We start from the raw sequence: 16,790 nt of genomic DNA, 5'->3' as shown, positions 1-16,790 counted from the left end.
AAAGAAATGCTCTAGCAAATCCATTATTTTGTATGCCAATTAGAAGTATATATATGTCAAAAATTCTCAATTCAGGTTTTGTCTGAATTATAAGAGTCAAACCAGTCCTAGGTTCTATCTCTACCACCCACATCCCAAAGTGAAACAAAACAAGATATCACTTTAATTAGATTCAGGAATTAAAGAAGAAATAAGTTCTAACAAACTTATGCTCTGTCTTATCCTCTGTGATTACACAGGGACTTCCTCAAGGACAATGTGGCACCTTGAAGCCATCTGCTGAGAACTAACAGGCTGATCTCTACATTTGTCTACCCTCTGGAAAGCAGAGCCAACGTTCCTTTTTATGTAGGCCCTCTCAGCCTTTTCTTCAACTTCTGCCACAACCATAATTTCATTTCCCTGGAATCCACTGCAAAGCTATGCAGGAGACAGAAGCAAGGGTGCCTGGGGAGGTCTAAAGTTCCAGAATACATGACAGTAATTTTCCAGGCACCATCATCAGTTTTGACAAACGAATTATTTTTAAAAAGTTTATTTTAAAATAATTCAGGTGCCTGCCACAAAAGCAAAGTTCTAAAAACAAAGTTTTATAACTCTGTTGAATCTTGAGGTTGCTCTAATCATTGTCAGTGATCAGAGAACAATTCCACCCTCCAAAGGGTGCTCCAAATAGCACTGGCTATTCTTGGCACAAGTTCACATGGGGGTAAAAATGACTAAACATTAACCTTTATCTCTATTGAAGACATTTTAAGCCACTGACCTGACCACAACTTTATTCCAACAGATAAAATCTATTCATTTTTCTTTGTGTAAATGAAAGAATAAGGTGTTGACTACACACAACAGCAGCTCTAGGAAACCCAGGTCCTCAGAAGCGAAGGCAAGTATCTCTACTTCCAGAATGCTTAAGGACAGCTGCAAAGTGGCATGTGAAGGAGTCTGAACCCAGGAGTGAGAGCTGGAAGGAATGAGCTCATCACAGAACATTGAACCATACTGTTGTTGAGCAGCAGCCAGGTATACTTCTGAAATTATTCTGTTCTTTTTCATGGCTTCTACTATAGAGCAGCTCTTGGGTGCTTCCTGAATCACTCCAATAGTCTCCAGATGCCTTTGTCACTACTGATGTACTACTCTATGCTGCCCCTAGCTGTTCTGCTAAAAAAATAAAAAGCCTCAAAACATCTGATATCTAGTTTATTCCTTTTTGGTGCAAACCCCTTCCATTCTGGTACCATTCTTTTAAAATTTTAGTTGTAATTTTTATTTTTTGGGGGGTCGGGAAGAGAATTGGCACACCAGGCAGGGCCTTAGCCACTGCAATAGAACCCCAGACATTTGTGCCACCTAGTGGGCATGTGCAAACCTTGTGCTTGCCTCACCTTTGCGCATCTGGTTTATGTGTGATCTGAAGAGTAGAACACGGGTCCTTGGGCTTTGGAGGCAAGCCCCTCTCTAGCCCTCTTGGCCCCATTCTTTATCCCACAATCCATCAAGAGCATAAACTGTCCATCCCTCAGTCTGAGGCATGTGTCGTGTCAGCCATACTTTAGCAGTTTCTTCATCTATGTTTTAATCACTCTGTCTTCTGAGAGCCCCGTATGTGTACCTTTCCCTGGGTTCTGAGAGCCTATCAACTCCATGCTTCCATACTCATGTTCTCTACCCCAACCACACCTTACTCTTCATCCTTTGAGTCTTGACCCCACTGCTATTTCTCCTCCTTTGTTCCAGCACTCATCACACTGGAGAGCAAGCAACTCTTTCATTCATTCATGGATTGAAAGCAGATGCCTGCCAAGAAGTCCTGCACTATTGTTTGAAGGTTGACAAGAATGTGCTATGGTCCTTGAGTGCTCTGACAATAGTCACCTGGAATTTTACTCCTTCAACATGAGAAAAACATGCATACCCTCTCACTCCAGCATAACAGACCCCCAAATACCACAATCACCACTCCTCTCTCTAGGGGAAAGAGGGCTCCTCTAACAGCTTGCATATGTACATATATCTTTCTCTCTCTCTCTCTCTCTCTCTCTCTCTTTTTCTTTCTTTCTTTCTTTCTTTCTTTCTCTCTTTCTTTCTTTCTTTCTTTCTCTCTTTCTTTCTTTCTTTCTTTCTTTCTTTCTTTCTCTCTCTCTCTCTCTCTCTCTTTCTCTCTCTCTCTCTCTCTCTCTCTCTCTCTCTTTCTTTCTTTCTTTCTTTCTTTCTTTCTTTCTTTCTTTCTTTCTTTCTTTCTAGGTAGGGTCTCATTCTAGCCCAGGTTTACCTAGAATTTACTATGTAATCTCAGGCTGGCCTCAAATTCATAGTGATCCTCCTACCTCTGTCTCCTGAGTGGTGGGATTAATGGTGTGTGCCACTATGCCCGGCCAGAATATTATATTAATCTTTACTAAACTCTTTCATTGTTTCCCAAGTACATCCTTTCCTTATTCTCTTACTGAATTTCAAAGATTTTGTACTACACTATCTTGAACATGCCCTCTTTGACAATTAAATGGTTTTTGCACCTGTGTATTTGGACATGGCTGAGAAAAAACTTGGTGGTAAATCCTAAAAGAACCACCTCTATCTTCTGGTTCTCCTCATGCACACAAATGCAAACAGAATTGGTTTGAGGCCTACCTTTCAACCTTCCTGTTGTGCTTTTCAGAAACACACTCCCATCCCGTACCAGCTTCTTCCGTTTCAAATCCTCCTTTGCAAACATCTGTCCACTCTTCATCCTCATGATCGACTTGCTATCAGTCTTTGTGTAAATCTCACTGAGACGTACTTTCTTCTCATAACTTGCCACTTTGCTGTCTACGGCTCCAATCACATCCTTCACCAAGCTCAAGGACTGAGTTAGGTCTTCTTGCTCCACTTCATTATCTAGAGAAAAGAGAACAAGTCTGATTTAAATGGCTCCTCTTGGCAAGAGCACAAGGGGAGGGAGTCCTGTTTTCTTGCTCCTCTCATGTGTTCCCTCTGTGGTTATGCTTCCAGAAGGAGGCCAATGCACCAGGCCAAATGCCTATGGCCCTGCTGTCAGGAATTGAATTCTAAAGGAAGTTAGAAGCTTTCTGTGCTATGGATAATATACAACTATATGCTCAAAAACAGGGCTGGAGAAATTGGTTGGTGGTTAAGGCACTTGCTGCAAAATGTAAGGACCCATGTTCGACTCTCCAGATCCCATGTAAGCCAGAGGCATAAAGGTGAGGCAAATACAAGGTTGCACATGACCGCTAGGTGCTGCAAGGATCTGTAGTTCGGTTGCAGTGGCTGGGGCCCTGGTACACCAATTCTCCTCCCTCCCTGCTCTTTAAAATAAAATAAAAAATAAAAAAGATTGGTGGATTTCTCTCATAAAAAAATAAAGAAATAAAAGAAACCCAGTGTTAGGGAGGGAGAGAAGTAGAGACCATAGCAACAATTTATTTATTTGCACCTTTACCCAATCTTTAATGTTAACACTTTATAATCTTTAATGTAAGTGTCTAAAAGAAGGCTCAACTGAGAGGAACCATTACATAATTGTTAAATGGGACAGCTGCAATTTTTGTACATATAGAGAACAAACAGTGGGAACTAGGAATGGCTGGCCGATACAATATTAAGAAAACTAAGTTATTCAAGACACTAAACTCTTGACAGAACTCTAAGTTTAGTAATTTAATAATCCAAGTCCTGTTCACTCCCCACCCCCCAAGTACTAGAAACTGAATGAAAGGCCTTGTGCATGCTAGGTAAGCCCTCTATCACTAACCTTTATTTCTGGGCCTCTTTTCAATTTTTATTTTGATACAGGGCCTCACTAACTCAGGCAGGCCTTTGATTTGATTAAATTTGATTTGTAATTCTCCTGCCTCAGCTTCCTAACTAGTTGTGATTGCAAGTCTGTGACAAGTTTTTACTCACAACTGTATCAGCCACATATAGTTGTATATGTCTAAGATCTTGGGAAGCACTTGAGAGGCCAAGGCAGGTAGATCACAAGTTTGAGGCAGTGAGATTCTGCCTCAAAAAATGTCACAAACTGTAATAAAATGAAATAGCCTCAAAACACTTTCAATATTTTCCATGTAAGATACAGGATCTGGGCATGGTGCCCAGATCCTGTGTCTTACATGGAAAATAATAATCACAAAAAAGGGTTTGGATACTGAGGCAGAAGGAGGATTACTACAAATGAGACAAGCCTGGGCTACAAAGTAAAGGTTTCAGGCCAGGTGGGGCCACAGTGTGAGATCTTGTATCAAAACACTACATACCGTAAATGCAGGATTTCCTCTAGGCCTACTAGAGTATGCCACAGCTCTTGTGTGGTGGTGTCCAGTACTAGTTAATGCCCAGAAAGTCCACTGACACACAAAACTGATTTTAAAAGGAGACTTGCCTTTGGTACACTGCAATATCCTTTGGAATAAAACTGGATACTTGGTGATCCGCTGGGTTACAAGTAATATGCACTCTGGGATCCCAAGCCTCCTTACTACTGAACTGCTCATCTTCTTCTGCAAGGAAACAAAAAGACTTTGAAGAGCCATGTGAGGAAGGAGACTCTGGCTAACACTGAATGGTGTATTATTTTTTGATCGTGATGGGGATTTTCATGTTTCAGATCAATACCTTTACAAAGGCCTGGAAGCGCTTATCCTTTGTATAAAGGTCTTTGAAATAGTTGACAGACTGGTTGTGCTGCCCACAAAACTTGCCGTATGTCTTCTTTAAGCGTTCTGCATTCTCATTTGAAAACTGCAGAGCAATGAGAACAACAGTTATGCCACAATTCAGGGAATCATTTTGTAATAATTTCCATTCTATTTGTAAAAACCCATCAGTTCTTAATAATAAATTCCCCCAAAGATTAAACTGGTACAGCAATTTGGAAAAGGTTAATCACTAAGTTGTCATAAGACCCTGCAATTCCACTTCTATATGTACAGAGACATAAAAATATACCCATACAAAACTTAACACATATAATTTTTCATAGCAGCATTATTCATAATAGCTCCAAGATGGAAAAAATACATATGCATTGATCGATAAATAAAATATCGTATCCATACAATGGAATATTATTCAGCTATAAACTGGGGTGAGTTTACTGTTAAAATTCACCATGACAATGCTTACACAAGTGTGAACATATTAAAATATATTTAACTATATATATATTAAATAGATATGTTATACAAAATAGCTCATATCTCAACAAAGCTACTATATACTTAGTTTAAAAGCCCAGAAATATCCATGCACTATGTACATAACAAATGGACAATACATTTCAACATGTACTTGTTATGAACACACAATGAGCAGAGCCTCACTAAAGTTTTCATGAGCTAGTCTCAGTACTTTGACCATAGTAAGTTAGATAGGGACTGAGGCCCTAGTTCTGTGGTATAGCACTTGCCTACACAAGAGGCCCTGGATACAACCATCCCCCACCAAATGAAAAAGAATGACATTAGTTTGTAGGCAAAATAATTAGGCCATTTCTACAAGGATCAAACTCATATATAAGCAGAGTTGGCGAACATCAGAAATAGCCATCTTTCCCTAGGGAGCTGATTTACCCCAACTTGCATCAGGTGAGCTGTTCTGCATGGTTCTTAAATAATCCCCAAATACATGCAATCTAAGAGGGTCATCTGACAATATGCTGACCTTAAAATAAGCCAATGAGTTTTTGCATGGGATCTATGTAATACATGCTAAGTGTGACTATGTCAGCAACACAAGTTTATCTTTGCCTGCCAACCCCCCCCCCCACCAAAGTGTAAAGGGTTCTGTCTCCAATAAACAGAGGCAGAGATACTGTAGGTATGTGCTAAGTACCATAAAAACCAAGGACCCTAAAAGGTGATTCCAACAATGACATAAAGAACAAATGAACGCTATGTGCTAAAGTTTGAATGTTAGCATCAAAGATCTTACTGGGAATAGCTGGAGTTAAACATGATAATGTAAGTCAAGATTAAATGAAGTACCTGTTCAGGTTCTGAAGGCAGAGAGAAGGCAGAAAGGGGGCGGGGGGTGAGGGATGAACTGGAAGAGGGGATATTTTGGGAAGAAGGATCTTCATTTGTAGGGTTCTACTCTAGACTCTATTGCAGGCCTTTGGTCAACCTGCATTTGGCAAAAGCAAAAATCTCACATGGAAGGAACATTGCTTCATATCGAACTTGTTTTACTCCTAGGAGTTCCCCGAAGCAGAGGTCAAAGTAATATTCATTAATGCAGTTCTATTTGGTGGTTAGTAGTTGCTCAGTAACATGAACATGATGATAAATTAATCAAGTGGGGCTATACTCCGCACTCACAGGCATAAGGAAAAACCAGAATTTCAAATACATAGCCAGGCCTGAGGATTCTGACTTCAAGGACTCCCTGGGCAACTTAGTGAGACTGGCTCAGGATTCAAAATGAATAAATAAATAGGGTTAGAGATAGTAGTTCAGTAGTAGGGTGTTTATGTGTTTATGGTCAATCCTTGGAACTATTCTATCCCCCTAAAAAAAAGTAAATTCTAAGACAACTCCCAGTAACTAAACCTCCACATCAACATGAAAGTAGGAATTTTTTTCTTTTGTTTATTTTTACTTATTTGAGAGCAACACAGAGAGTGAGTGAGTGAGAATGGGCGTGCCAGGGCTTCTAGCCACTGCAAATGAACTCCAGGTGCGCCCCCTAGTGCATCTGGCTAACGTGGGTCCTGGGGAATCAAGCCTCGAACTGGGGTCCGTAGGCTTCACAGGTGAGCGCTTAACCACTAAGCCATCTCTCCAGCCCGAAAGTAGGATTTCGGTGGAGAAGTATTAAAGGTTGCCTAAGATAAACATACCTAAAAGCATAAATGTAATTTTAAGCTGAATTTCCTTGTAGTGAGATTAAAAATTTACCATATCTTAATGAAAATAACACATTTTATGATGTAGTTCACAGTCTTTTGATTGATTTTCTATATTTCAGCTCATTTTAAGACAGGTAAGATCTTTTTCATAAGAGCCACAGAGAAAAGCTGGCGATTTCTAACAAATATTCTTTGACTTTTTAAAAACTACATTGTTTCTGATGATAGCTTTTTTTATTTTACTGTATATCTGCCATGTTAAAAGTTTATATAGCCACTTCTTAACTTTCTAAAACAGTATAAGCAGAGAATCCCTACTGTCCTGATTTTAAAGGAAAGCCAGGCATGGTGGTACATGCCTTTAATCTCAGCACTTGGGAGGCAGCGGTGGGGAGGACTGCTGTGGGTTTGAGATTACACAGTAAATTCCAGGTTAGCACTTCACTTAGCCTACAGAGATAAATGGTGAATGCTCTGGAGTGTCAAAGCTGCACCATTACTGTGGAGCACTAGAGGAACCTGAGACCTCCCCGCTGCTCACCTGAGTTACAAGGACATCCCCTATCCTCTTGATGAGGAAGTTCTTTTCACTTTTATCCACCAGAGACTCCTTCTTCCTCTCCAGGATCCTCTGGAAGAACTGGCTGTGGATAGTGATCAGCTCATCCAAACAAGGAAACAACTTTTCTACCATTTGCTGCTCAAAGAGCAATTCCGTCATCATCCCTCGGCTGTACACATCACTCATGATCTTGAGCGTGCGGATGTGATGTAACTCAGTTTGCATCAACTCTAAAACAGAGATCAGGGTCCTTCAGAGATCACCACTACACCCATACAGTTAGCTTAGTGTCCCACTGGAACTTCAAAACTGAGTGAATAGCTGTCACTATTCTAAAGCATCATCTTACTCTATTCTACACATGACCTAACATTCTTTTGTAATCAGGTGCACTGTATAATGACAGTCTCAAATTGTTTCTGGATTCAGCACCACTCACTTTTCACTTTGTTCCTGGTTCTTATAAATGATTAATGTTTCACCTACTTACCATTATTGCTAAAGAACTTAACTGCACTTTGAGAAGAGATAACTTTCTAGAATTCCCATATAACTAAGTATGTATAAGTAAATGAATACACATGTAAACATAAACAAACTGTTTAATATGAATGAAATAGAATAGGACACCAGGGCAAAATGGACCAAAGGACACAACAAAGATCATATCTCCTTGCCTCAAAAGTTTTAATTAAAAATTTTAAGATACCATCATACTTATAAATTCATTTCCCACAGATTAAAAAATAACTCACTTAAAAATGGTGATCAATGCATAGCAAATATAAGCAAAGCAAATGAAGACTCTCACCATAAATCACTTCCTGACGTTTGACCACGTCTTTCCTCTGCTGTTTTAGGAACTTGCTGTCTACTATTCGACTCCATGACTCTGCTTCCAGCTGTTTGGAATCAGTCTCAAAATCTCCCATTAGCTGTCCTTCATTCATGTCTGTACCTACTCCTCAAAATACAAAAAAGCAACCTTAGACCCCCAAAAGGCTGGCTTTTCCTCAAGATGATAAATGATTCCATGAGAAAGCGCTATTAAAATATAAAGGATAGGGATGGAGAGATGGCTCAGAAGTTAAGGCCTGCAAAGCCAAAGGACCCAAGTTCGATTCCCCAGTACCCATGTGAAGCCAGATGCACAAGGTAGTGTATGTGTCTGGAGTTCTTTTGCAGAGGTTAGAGGCCCTGGCATGCCCACTGTCTCTCTTTCACTCTCTCTGTCCTCCCCTCATAAATAATAAATAAATAAAAATTAAAATATTTTTTTAAAAAAGGACAGTCAAGGAGAACATATCCTGGTACTAGGAAAGGATCAATGTCTGCTTTGGGAGTTACAGATTTTATACTCAAGATCGGCTGAGAAATGATAAACCACACAAACCAAACATGATTAAGACAATTCCTATGTAAAGTAGGAGTTTTGAGGGTGTGGTTACCTTTACATATTTCAAGAGAGCAGGCTTACAACTGTCCATGAGATTAGCACTAAATGTGTACCAAGTCTAAGGAATAGTACCAGACTATGTCCATATTAAAATCAATGACAACTTTCAACAGACTGCCAATAACAGGCAGGTGTCATTGTTAATACATTACAATGACATTTGATGCCTTACATGCAATTCAGACTCTTTACAGTTAGGAAAAGGAAATGCAGGCACTTCTATGAAGACATGGGATGCTAGCAATGACAAAATCTCCACAGTACTTAACACAATACAGGCCCAAACTTCCTCTTACCCTCATCAGTAAGGGATTCTGTTGACTCATTGACCTTGCAGATTTTATTTAGTGAGTCCGTTGAATGAGAAAGGAATTTCCAGGTGTTTGACATGTTTTCATCATTGCCAACTCTGGGGATAAGAAGTATATATTGTCAAATACATTCTGTAAGCTGCAGTGCACATTCTTAAATGAGTATTCCAAAACTCCAAAGTGACAGTTGGCTGTTAAGTCCTAGGATGACGCAAGCCAATTACTTCAGTACACAGCAAAATGAAACATTATTAAAGTTTGGAAGAACTTAATATTGCAAAACCTTTTTCCCACCTGTTTGAGCCTTTTTTTTTTAAAGAGACAAACAAAGGAACTTACTTCCTTAAATCATGTACACATTAGGTAAGAAATTTCTGTTTAAAACTTATTGAACAACCATTAATTTTTTTTCTCCTGTTCCCTAAAAACCTATAAACTGAATGCTTTCAATTACTATTTTTGGGATTTTTTAAACCCAATCCCCAAACTAAGATAGTAGGCACAGAATAAATGCTTGTTTCATGATATAACAAGCTACTTTAAACTTTACTTAAAAACCAACGTTTCAAAGTCACAATGTCAACAAATTTAGGTAACACTACAACTTTGAAGACTTACAGAGATCATAAAAACACAAAGATAAACAAAACAAAACTAAATGAATTTTTTGTTGTTGTTTTAAGGAGGAAGTATTAGCCAACACAAAGATCACAAAGCACATACAAAGCAGATTTTGCATCCTTCAACCTATGTCAGGAGACATGTAAGAGATGCTGAGTCTACATTTAAGATTACTTTATACTTACTTGATGGGTATCTTACCTCAAATAGCCAACATCATAATCAGTCCTGAGCTAATCACCAGATAACCAAGGCCTGAACAGTTAGTGGCCATAGCAACTTTTTAGAGGACCATATATGGAACTCAGCATAAATGAGTAAGTAGGAACCTAACAGTAGTAAATACCTCAGAATTCACCTCCATGAAGCTAACTTAAAAGGTAAGGAAGCACATTTAAAAATAAACACAACAAATAGGTTTACACAAGCAATATAAAATAAAAGTGACATCTTAAAGGAAAATTAGTTATAAACCAACAGTCATAACTAAGTCACCTTTTCAGACTCAGATTCTTCAAGCATGGGACTAATCATACAAATGTCTAGAGCAATCCAGCCTGAAACTGGTCGTTAAAGGAGATCCCTACTATATACAATAGTCTAAGACTGCATCAAAAATATAATCCCCAACCTCCTTGTCCCTATCATCCAACTTGGCACCAACCTGTTATTTTAGGCATTTGTTTATATAAGAGTCTTTGTCACATGAAGTGAACATCATTGCTCTTATCCCATAGATGTCAACCATGCATTTTTCAAATTTTTAATTTATTTTTATTTATTTATTTGAGAGTGAAACAGAGAGAAAGAGGCAGAGGGCAGAGAGAGAATGGGCATGCCAGGGCCTCCAGCCACTGCAAACAAACTCCAGACATGTGCGTCCCCTTGTGGGTCCTGGGGAATCGAGCCTTGAACCAGGGTCCTTAGGCTTCACAGGCAAGCACTTAACCACTAAGCCATCTTTCCAGCCCAACCATGCATTTTTAAACCACATACCCAGTAATGTTCTGTATGGAGACACTTTTGGAGAGGGAGACACTCTGCTGAGATCGTCTATTAGAAAACATTGGGGCAGCAGTGACCTCATCAGCCAGAAGGATTGCAGACCTGGGGCGTTCCTTGGGTTGTGAGGCTGCAAAGGAAAAGAGAACAGAAAGTGAACCACCACCTAACCAGGCCCCACTAGTGCTAACTCAGCTGACAAATGTCACACAGAAGTAAAACTGGAGTATAAGTTGGTAAAAAAAATTATCAAAGACAGCCTGACAATAGCTTCTGAAATTATAAGCCTATGAGTTCTTTTATACAGTAACTGTATGTTTAGAACATGTTGACTTTGCAATATATGCTGGTCTATGTCTGAAACAACATATATGCCTGAGGTTACTCACTGCAGTATTGCTCATAAAAGCAACAAAAGATAGGAGATAACAATAATGACTATCAAAAGTTCTAGTACAGGATGGTAGGTACCATTAACAAACTGAGGATATTCTCTGTGTACTTACACATAAGTCAATCATGTACTAAGGGAAGAAATAAAAACTAAAATCAAGCTGTAAAACAAAGTAAAAAAAAAAGGCAACCTTTCATACTTAAAACACCAAGAATAATTAATAACCCTCGTCATTAGTCTATTTTAACAAGAAAACTCTGGGAAGATAACTAAGAGTGGTTACCTTTAGTATGAAGCAGAAAGTGATGAGGACAAAGAACCATGTGAAAGGATTATATACTGAAAAATTTAGGTTAAAATAAATTGGAGGATAAAAAGAATCTTAGAGATAACCATTCTTTGGGACTACACCCATCTAACATCTTTTTTTTTTTTTTCCCCCCTGAGGCAGAGTCTCACTGGGCCCAGGTTGACCTGGAATTAACTATGTAGTCTCAGGGTGGCCTCAAACTCATGGTGATCCTCCTACCTCTGCCTCCCGAGTGCTAGGATAAAAAAATATTCCAGAGCCGGGCGTGGTGGCGCACGCCTTTAATCCCAGCACTCGGGAGGCAGAGGTAGGAGGATCGCCATGAGTTCAAGGCTACCCTGAGACTACATAGTGAATTCCAGGTGAGTCTGGACTAGAGTGAAACCCTACCTCAAAAAAAAAAAAAAAAAAAAAATATTCCACCATATCCCAACCCACCTAACAACTTAAGTGGCTGCTAGATATGGCATTTCTAGCCCCTTGCTTCTCTGGCAGCCAACATACATCATGGGATCCTCAAGTGATTCTTCTGCACTAACTAAAAGCACAAGGTGCGGTGGCTTACACCTTTAATCCCAGCACTCGGAAGGCTGAGGTAAGAAGAACCATGAATTCAAGGCCTCTGGGCTATAGAGTGAGTTTTTTGTTAACTTGGGCTAAAGTGAGACCCTGCCTCAAAAGACCAAAAACCGAAACAAAAAGCAAAGATTTTGACCAATTCCTTTATGGATAAGAAATGTCTATTACTGTTTAGTGCACATTTCTCCTTAGTACAACCAAACAAGATACCGGGGCTCTAATATACTGACATAACCACACTGGCATACGGTATTGAAGTATTTTTTTCTTATGAATCCCCTATTGAAGACATGAATGTTATTATTTGTCCACCTCCAAAAGTATCAAGAGCTAAGGAAAATAAGAATGGGGTTTTGTTATAATTTCTTAGTGTTTCAGGATGCTTTTGACTTATTAAGTATTAATATACTTACTGATTTCCAATTTATATTCTATTTAGACAAAGGTGACATAATCAAACACCAGAAAATAGGCTATGCCACACAATGACCAGATCCTTGCTGCAGGGAGTACACAGAAGGTATGAGATATGGCTCCTGTGCTTAAAGGTATGGCCTGGAGCATATCTTAAGTATTTCTGAACAATGGACAGTAAGCAGATAAAATGTAACAGAAAAAGCAGTTCTTGAAGAATGGTAAGAATGTGGACAGGTTAAAAGAATAACAGAGTATTCAGATTAGATGGATTACATGAATAAAGGTAGAAATAATCATGTAGAATGAATGCAAAAAGGAGAAAAACTCAGAAGCACCAGCAAGTAGAGGATGTATAAATGAAAGATCAATGAAAATGTGGACCAGAATGATCTGCAGAGCTCTGAAAGTTGTGGGGAGCAACTTGTGTCTAAATAAAAGAATGAAAAACAGGCTACAAAGCACCTTTCCCTATGTGAAACAAATGCATAGTCCCTATAGGTAAGTTATTTGATATCATTAAGCCTCAGTTTGCTCATTTAGGATAAATGGGTTACACTTAAGGAAAGCCTACTATCAAGTACTGCATCGACATAATCTAATTATCTAATTTAAACCTATCATATTAGTTTTAAGCCCCCACCATTTTTACAGCAGAAGAATAGGTTTAGAAACATTCAAGGTTACATAGCTCATTAGTAATAATGGTTAGAATCAAACCCATATGACCTGAAACCACAATTTGGACTTCTAACCACTATAACACTGAGATTCCATCTTTGTCTAGCTAGAGGGCTGGCATCAAGAAAACAAAACTAAACAAATGTTTGTAAGAATTCAGGGAAAAAAAGGAACCCTTATATATACTGTTGGTAGAAATGTAAATTAGTGCAGCTATTGGAGAAATCAGTATGGAAGTTCCTCAATAAATTAAAAATAGAACTTCCCCTGGGCATGGTGGCATATGCCTTTAAACCCAGCACTCGGGAGGCAGAGGTAGAAGGATCACAGTCAGTTCAAGGCCACCCTTAGACTACATAGTGAATTCCAGGTCAGCCTGGGCTAGAGTGAGACCCTACCTCGAGGAAGGAAAAAAATAAAAAAGAACTTCCATATGATTTAGCTATATCCCTTCTGGATATATCTAGATATATCTGAATATATATCTAAAACTCTAACTATAGAGATACCTGCAGATCATTGTTTACTGTGGCAATAATCATAGTAGGCATGTTATGCAATCAGTCCACAATCCACAGATGAATTTTAAAGGAAATGTATAGCCACAAAGAAGATTAAAATTATGTTTGCAGGAATACAGATGGAACTGGAGAGCATATTAAATAAAATTAGACAGTTCCAAAAATATTGCATGTTTTCTCTCACATGTGAAATTTAGAAAAAAAAGGAGAGGGAGGACACATGAAAGTTAAAGCAGGGATTATTAGGGATGTGGAAGCGGAAAGGAGGTGAAAATAATAGAGAGGTGAATATGACTGAAGTACATTATATGTATGGAAATACAATGTAACACATTAGTCTATAGTATTAATATACCCTATTAATAAGAAAGAATATTTAAAAGGGTTAGAATTAATCCGCATAGAGTACCTTGCACATACTAGGCACTGAAAATATAGTTATTTTTACTGATGAAAAAGGAGTTTTTTGAAACAGAAAATATCACAGAAAAAAGTTTAAGATTAGACATGTCAAAGGAAGTCTGCAAAATGCTTCTTTTATATGCAAAGATGGACAGAAACAAGACAATATGACAAAAAGGAATTCATTCTTCATGTGAGTACAGATGACTAGTCATTCTCAAGTGTTATAAAAAAATTAAGTAGCCAGGTGTGGTGGCACACGCCTTTTACCCCAGCACTCGGGAGGCAAAGGTAGGAGGATCGCTGAGAGTTTGAGGCCACCCTGAGGATACATAGTGAATTCCAGGTCAGCCTGAGCTAGAGTGAGACCCTACCTTAGAAAGCCAAAAAAAAAAAAAAAAAAAAAAAAAAATTAAGTAAACCACACTCTCTGGAAGTACTAAAGAGAAACAAGGCATAAAGCATTGCTTCTCAAGCCTGAATGGGCATCAAAAATCACTTTTTTGTATTAAAACTCTTATCACTGGGATCCACTATAGGGTCTGAGTCATAGGGTTAGGGCCAAGAATACCTGTACCTATTTGGCCGGAGCTAGGGAGATGGCTCAGTTAGTTAAGTGCTTGCTACCTTAACATGAGTCCTTGAGTTTAGACTCCCAACACTCATATAAAATATTGAGTATGATGGCTTGTAACTTTAATCCCAGTACTGGGGATGCAGAACTAGGAGGATCCCTGGAGATTGCTAGCTAAGATAGTCTAGATGAATCATCCAGATTAAATGAAAGACCTTGCCTCAAAAATTAAGACTGACTGAGGAAGACATCTGACCTCTACCTCTGGCTTCCACATACGCATATATACATGTACACACACCCCCAATAATATGCATACACACGTGTAGAAAAAAAAGCAACCCATGAAACAAAACAAAGAACCATTCATTCATTGCTTTAGGAAAGTCTCTCACAGTTTCCCATTGAGTCAACTAAGCAGACAGTCACTACTGCATTACTTATGAAAATATCATGCAGCAGTCTGAAACAATAGTTTTATAATACTAACTCAAGACGACAATAAGAATACCTAAGAGTAAGTGATCATCTAATTCAAACTCAATGAACAAAAATGTGTTTTTTTCCAGAGAAACATGTCTAAAGATACAACAGATTAGAAAGATATATGTATTAAACATACCACAGGAGAGAGGAAATAGGGAATGAATAACAAAAAGAGAAAAATGATCTTACTCACTCACATAGCCTTGAGGAGATCAAGTTGCATGGGGGTGACCAGTTCACACACATGGACCACCTTTCTAACGCACATACTATGAAAGAAACCCTTCAAGAGGGATGTATGGTGCAATGCTACACTACTAGTCAATGAATATGAAGGATAAAAGTGGCTTAATTTACTGTAACATAGCCATACAGTCTTGTTATTGTAGCCCAGGCTATCATCAAAAATCTTGGTTAGAAGTGGGGGAGATGGCTAAGAGGTTAAGGCTCTTTCTTGCAAAGGCTGCTGACCCAGATCAATTCTCTAGTGCCCATGTGCAAACATCTGGCAGCAAGAGTCCCTAAAGTACCCATACACACATGCACATGCTCACAAATAACTAAAATAAAAGTGTTATAAAATAGTAAACCTCACAAACAGAATCAAGTCCAGAACTAGACGACAGAAAGAACTCTGAGAGGTTTGCCAGGATACTTACACTTATTTCTCATGATGACTGTGGGCAGTGATGAAGTGTCATGTGCCTGAAGGCCCCCTCTGGGTTGCTAGGAAAAAATAAAAACAAAACCTTGAAGACTGAATTGACAACTTACCCTCTGTTGAGTTTTCAGCAGCATAGTACAAAGGAAGCATTACACCATCCTTTCCATTGACCCTCAGTGTTCTGTATACCAGCTATGTTTCCTCTTGCTTGCCATCCTTTGTGCCTGCCAAGCAACTATAGATGCTCAGGTGTTGTTTCTTTTCCCAGGAATGCTTTTCACATCTGCCTACGAATGGCATTCTTCCATTTTCAGATGATTTAATACAGCCACCCAGCCACCAAGGCTCTGACTAGCACCCCTGAAGACCCTGCACATATCCTCCAAACCTTTTTCTGGCTTACAGGAGCTGTCTGTCCACCTTTCCACTGGACCGTCAGTTCCTGAAGAGTACTATCTATGCTCTTCTCATTTCTGTTCTCTAGTAACAAGAATTTATAAGGTGTTACATTCTTAGGTAAAAATGCTAATCTTTGTTAAGACTTTAGTGGGGGCATGTTCAAAATTACTTTAAGAAATTACAGTTAGGTGGCAGTAGTTATTGTGAGTTCACTGCTCTCTTACAGTGTACTCAATAAACTATTCTCCCCTCCATCTTCTCCCCATCAAAGAAAATAAAATGAAATTATAGACAAGCATTTAATCTGAGACAATTCATGAGGTAAAAACATAATACTTCCAACTTAAAATGAGTATTTCTACCTGCTATATACAGAAGATGCTAATTTCTGTATCATCTACATTCTACAGAACCTAGTACATTTACAACAGTAGTCTTGTCAAGATCATGAGCTCAAAAGACTGAAAGACAACAAAATGACAGAAACAGTAGGGATAGAGGGAAAGAGTATCTGGATCATGTACATCCTTCTGGTCAGCTCAGCTCTCCTTGACGAAT

General features: G+C 38.8%; 1 protein-coding gene across 10 annotated transcripts in view; it reads right to left on the bottom strand.

The window, feature by feature from the left end:
* Positions 1 to 16,790, bottom strand: part of Akap13 (A-kinase anchoring protein 13) — a 283,132-nt gene that overhangs the window by 16,640 nt on the left and 249,702 nt on the right. For 7 of the 10 annotated variants that reach the window (XM_045145632.1, XM_045145633.1, XM_045145636.1 and 4 more), the window contains 8 exons: positions 15,829 to 15,895; positions 10,803 to 10,938; positions 9,171 to 9,283; positions 8,230 to 8,382; positions 7,398 to 7,648; positions 4,624 to 4,749; positions 4,391 to 4,508; positions 2,635 to 2,883 (listed from right to left, as the gene is read on the bottom strand). In XM_045145632.1, the coding sequence (XP_045001567.1) occupies positions 2,635 to 2,883; positions 4,391 to 4,508; positions 4,624 to 4,749; positions 7,398 to 7,648; positions 8,230 to 8,382; positions 9,171 to 9,283; positions 10,803 to 10,938; positions 15,829 to 15,895 (1,213 nt within the window). The remainder of the gene's footprint in view (positions 1 to 2,634; positions 2,884 to 4,390; positions 4,509 to 4,623; positions 4,750 to 7,397; positions 7,649 to 8,229; positions 8,383 to 9,170; positions 9,284 to 10,802; positions 10,939 to 15,828; positions 15,896 to 16,790) is intronic. The other 3 variants (XM_045145635.1, XM_045145639.1, XM_045145634.1) reach the window with 2 other exon arrangements.

This window comes from Jaculus jaculus, chromosome 3 (genome assembly GCF_020740685.1).
Source record: "Jaculus jaculus isolate mJacJac1 chromosome 3, mJacJac1.mat.Y.cur, whole genome shotgun sequence".
Lineage (NCBI taxonomy): Eukaryota > Metazoa > Chordata > Mammalia > Rodentia > Dipodidae > Jaculus > Jaculus jaculus.
This window is presented reverse-complemented; position numbering and strand designations above follow the sequence as displayed.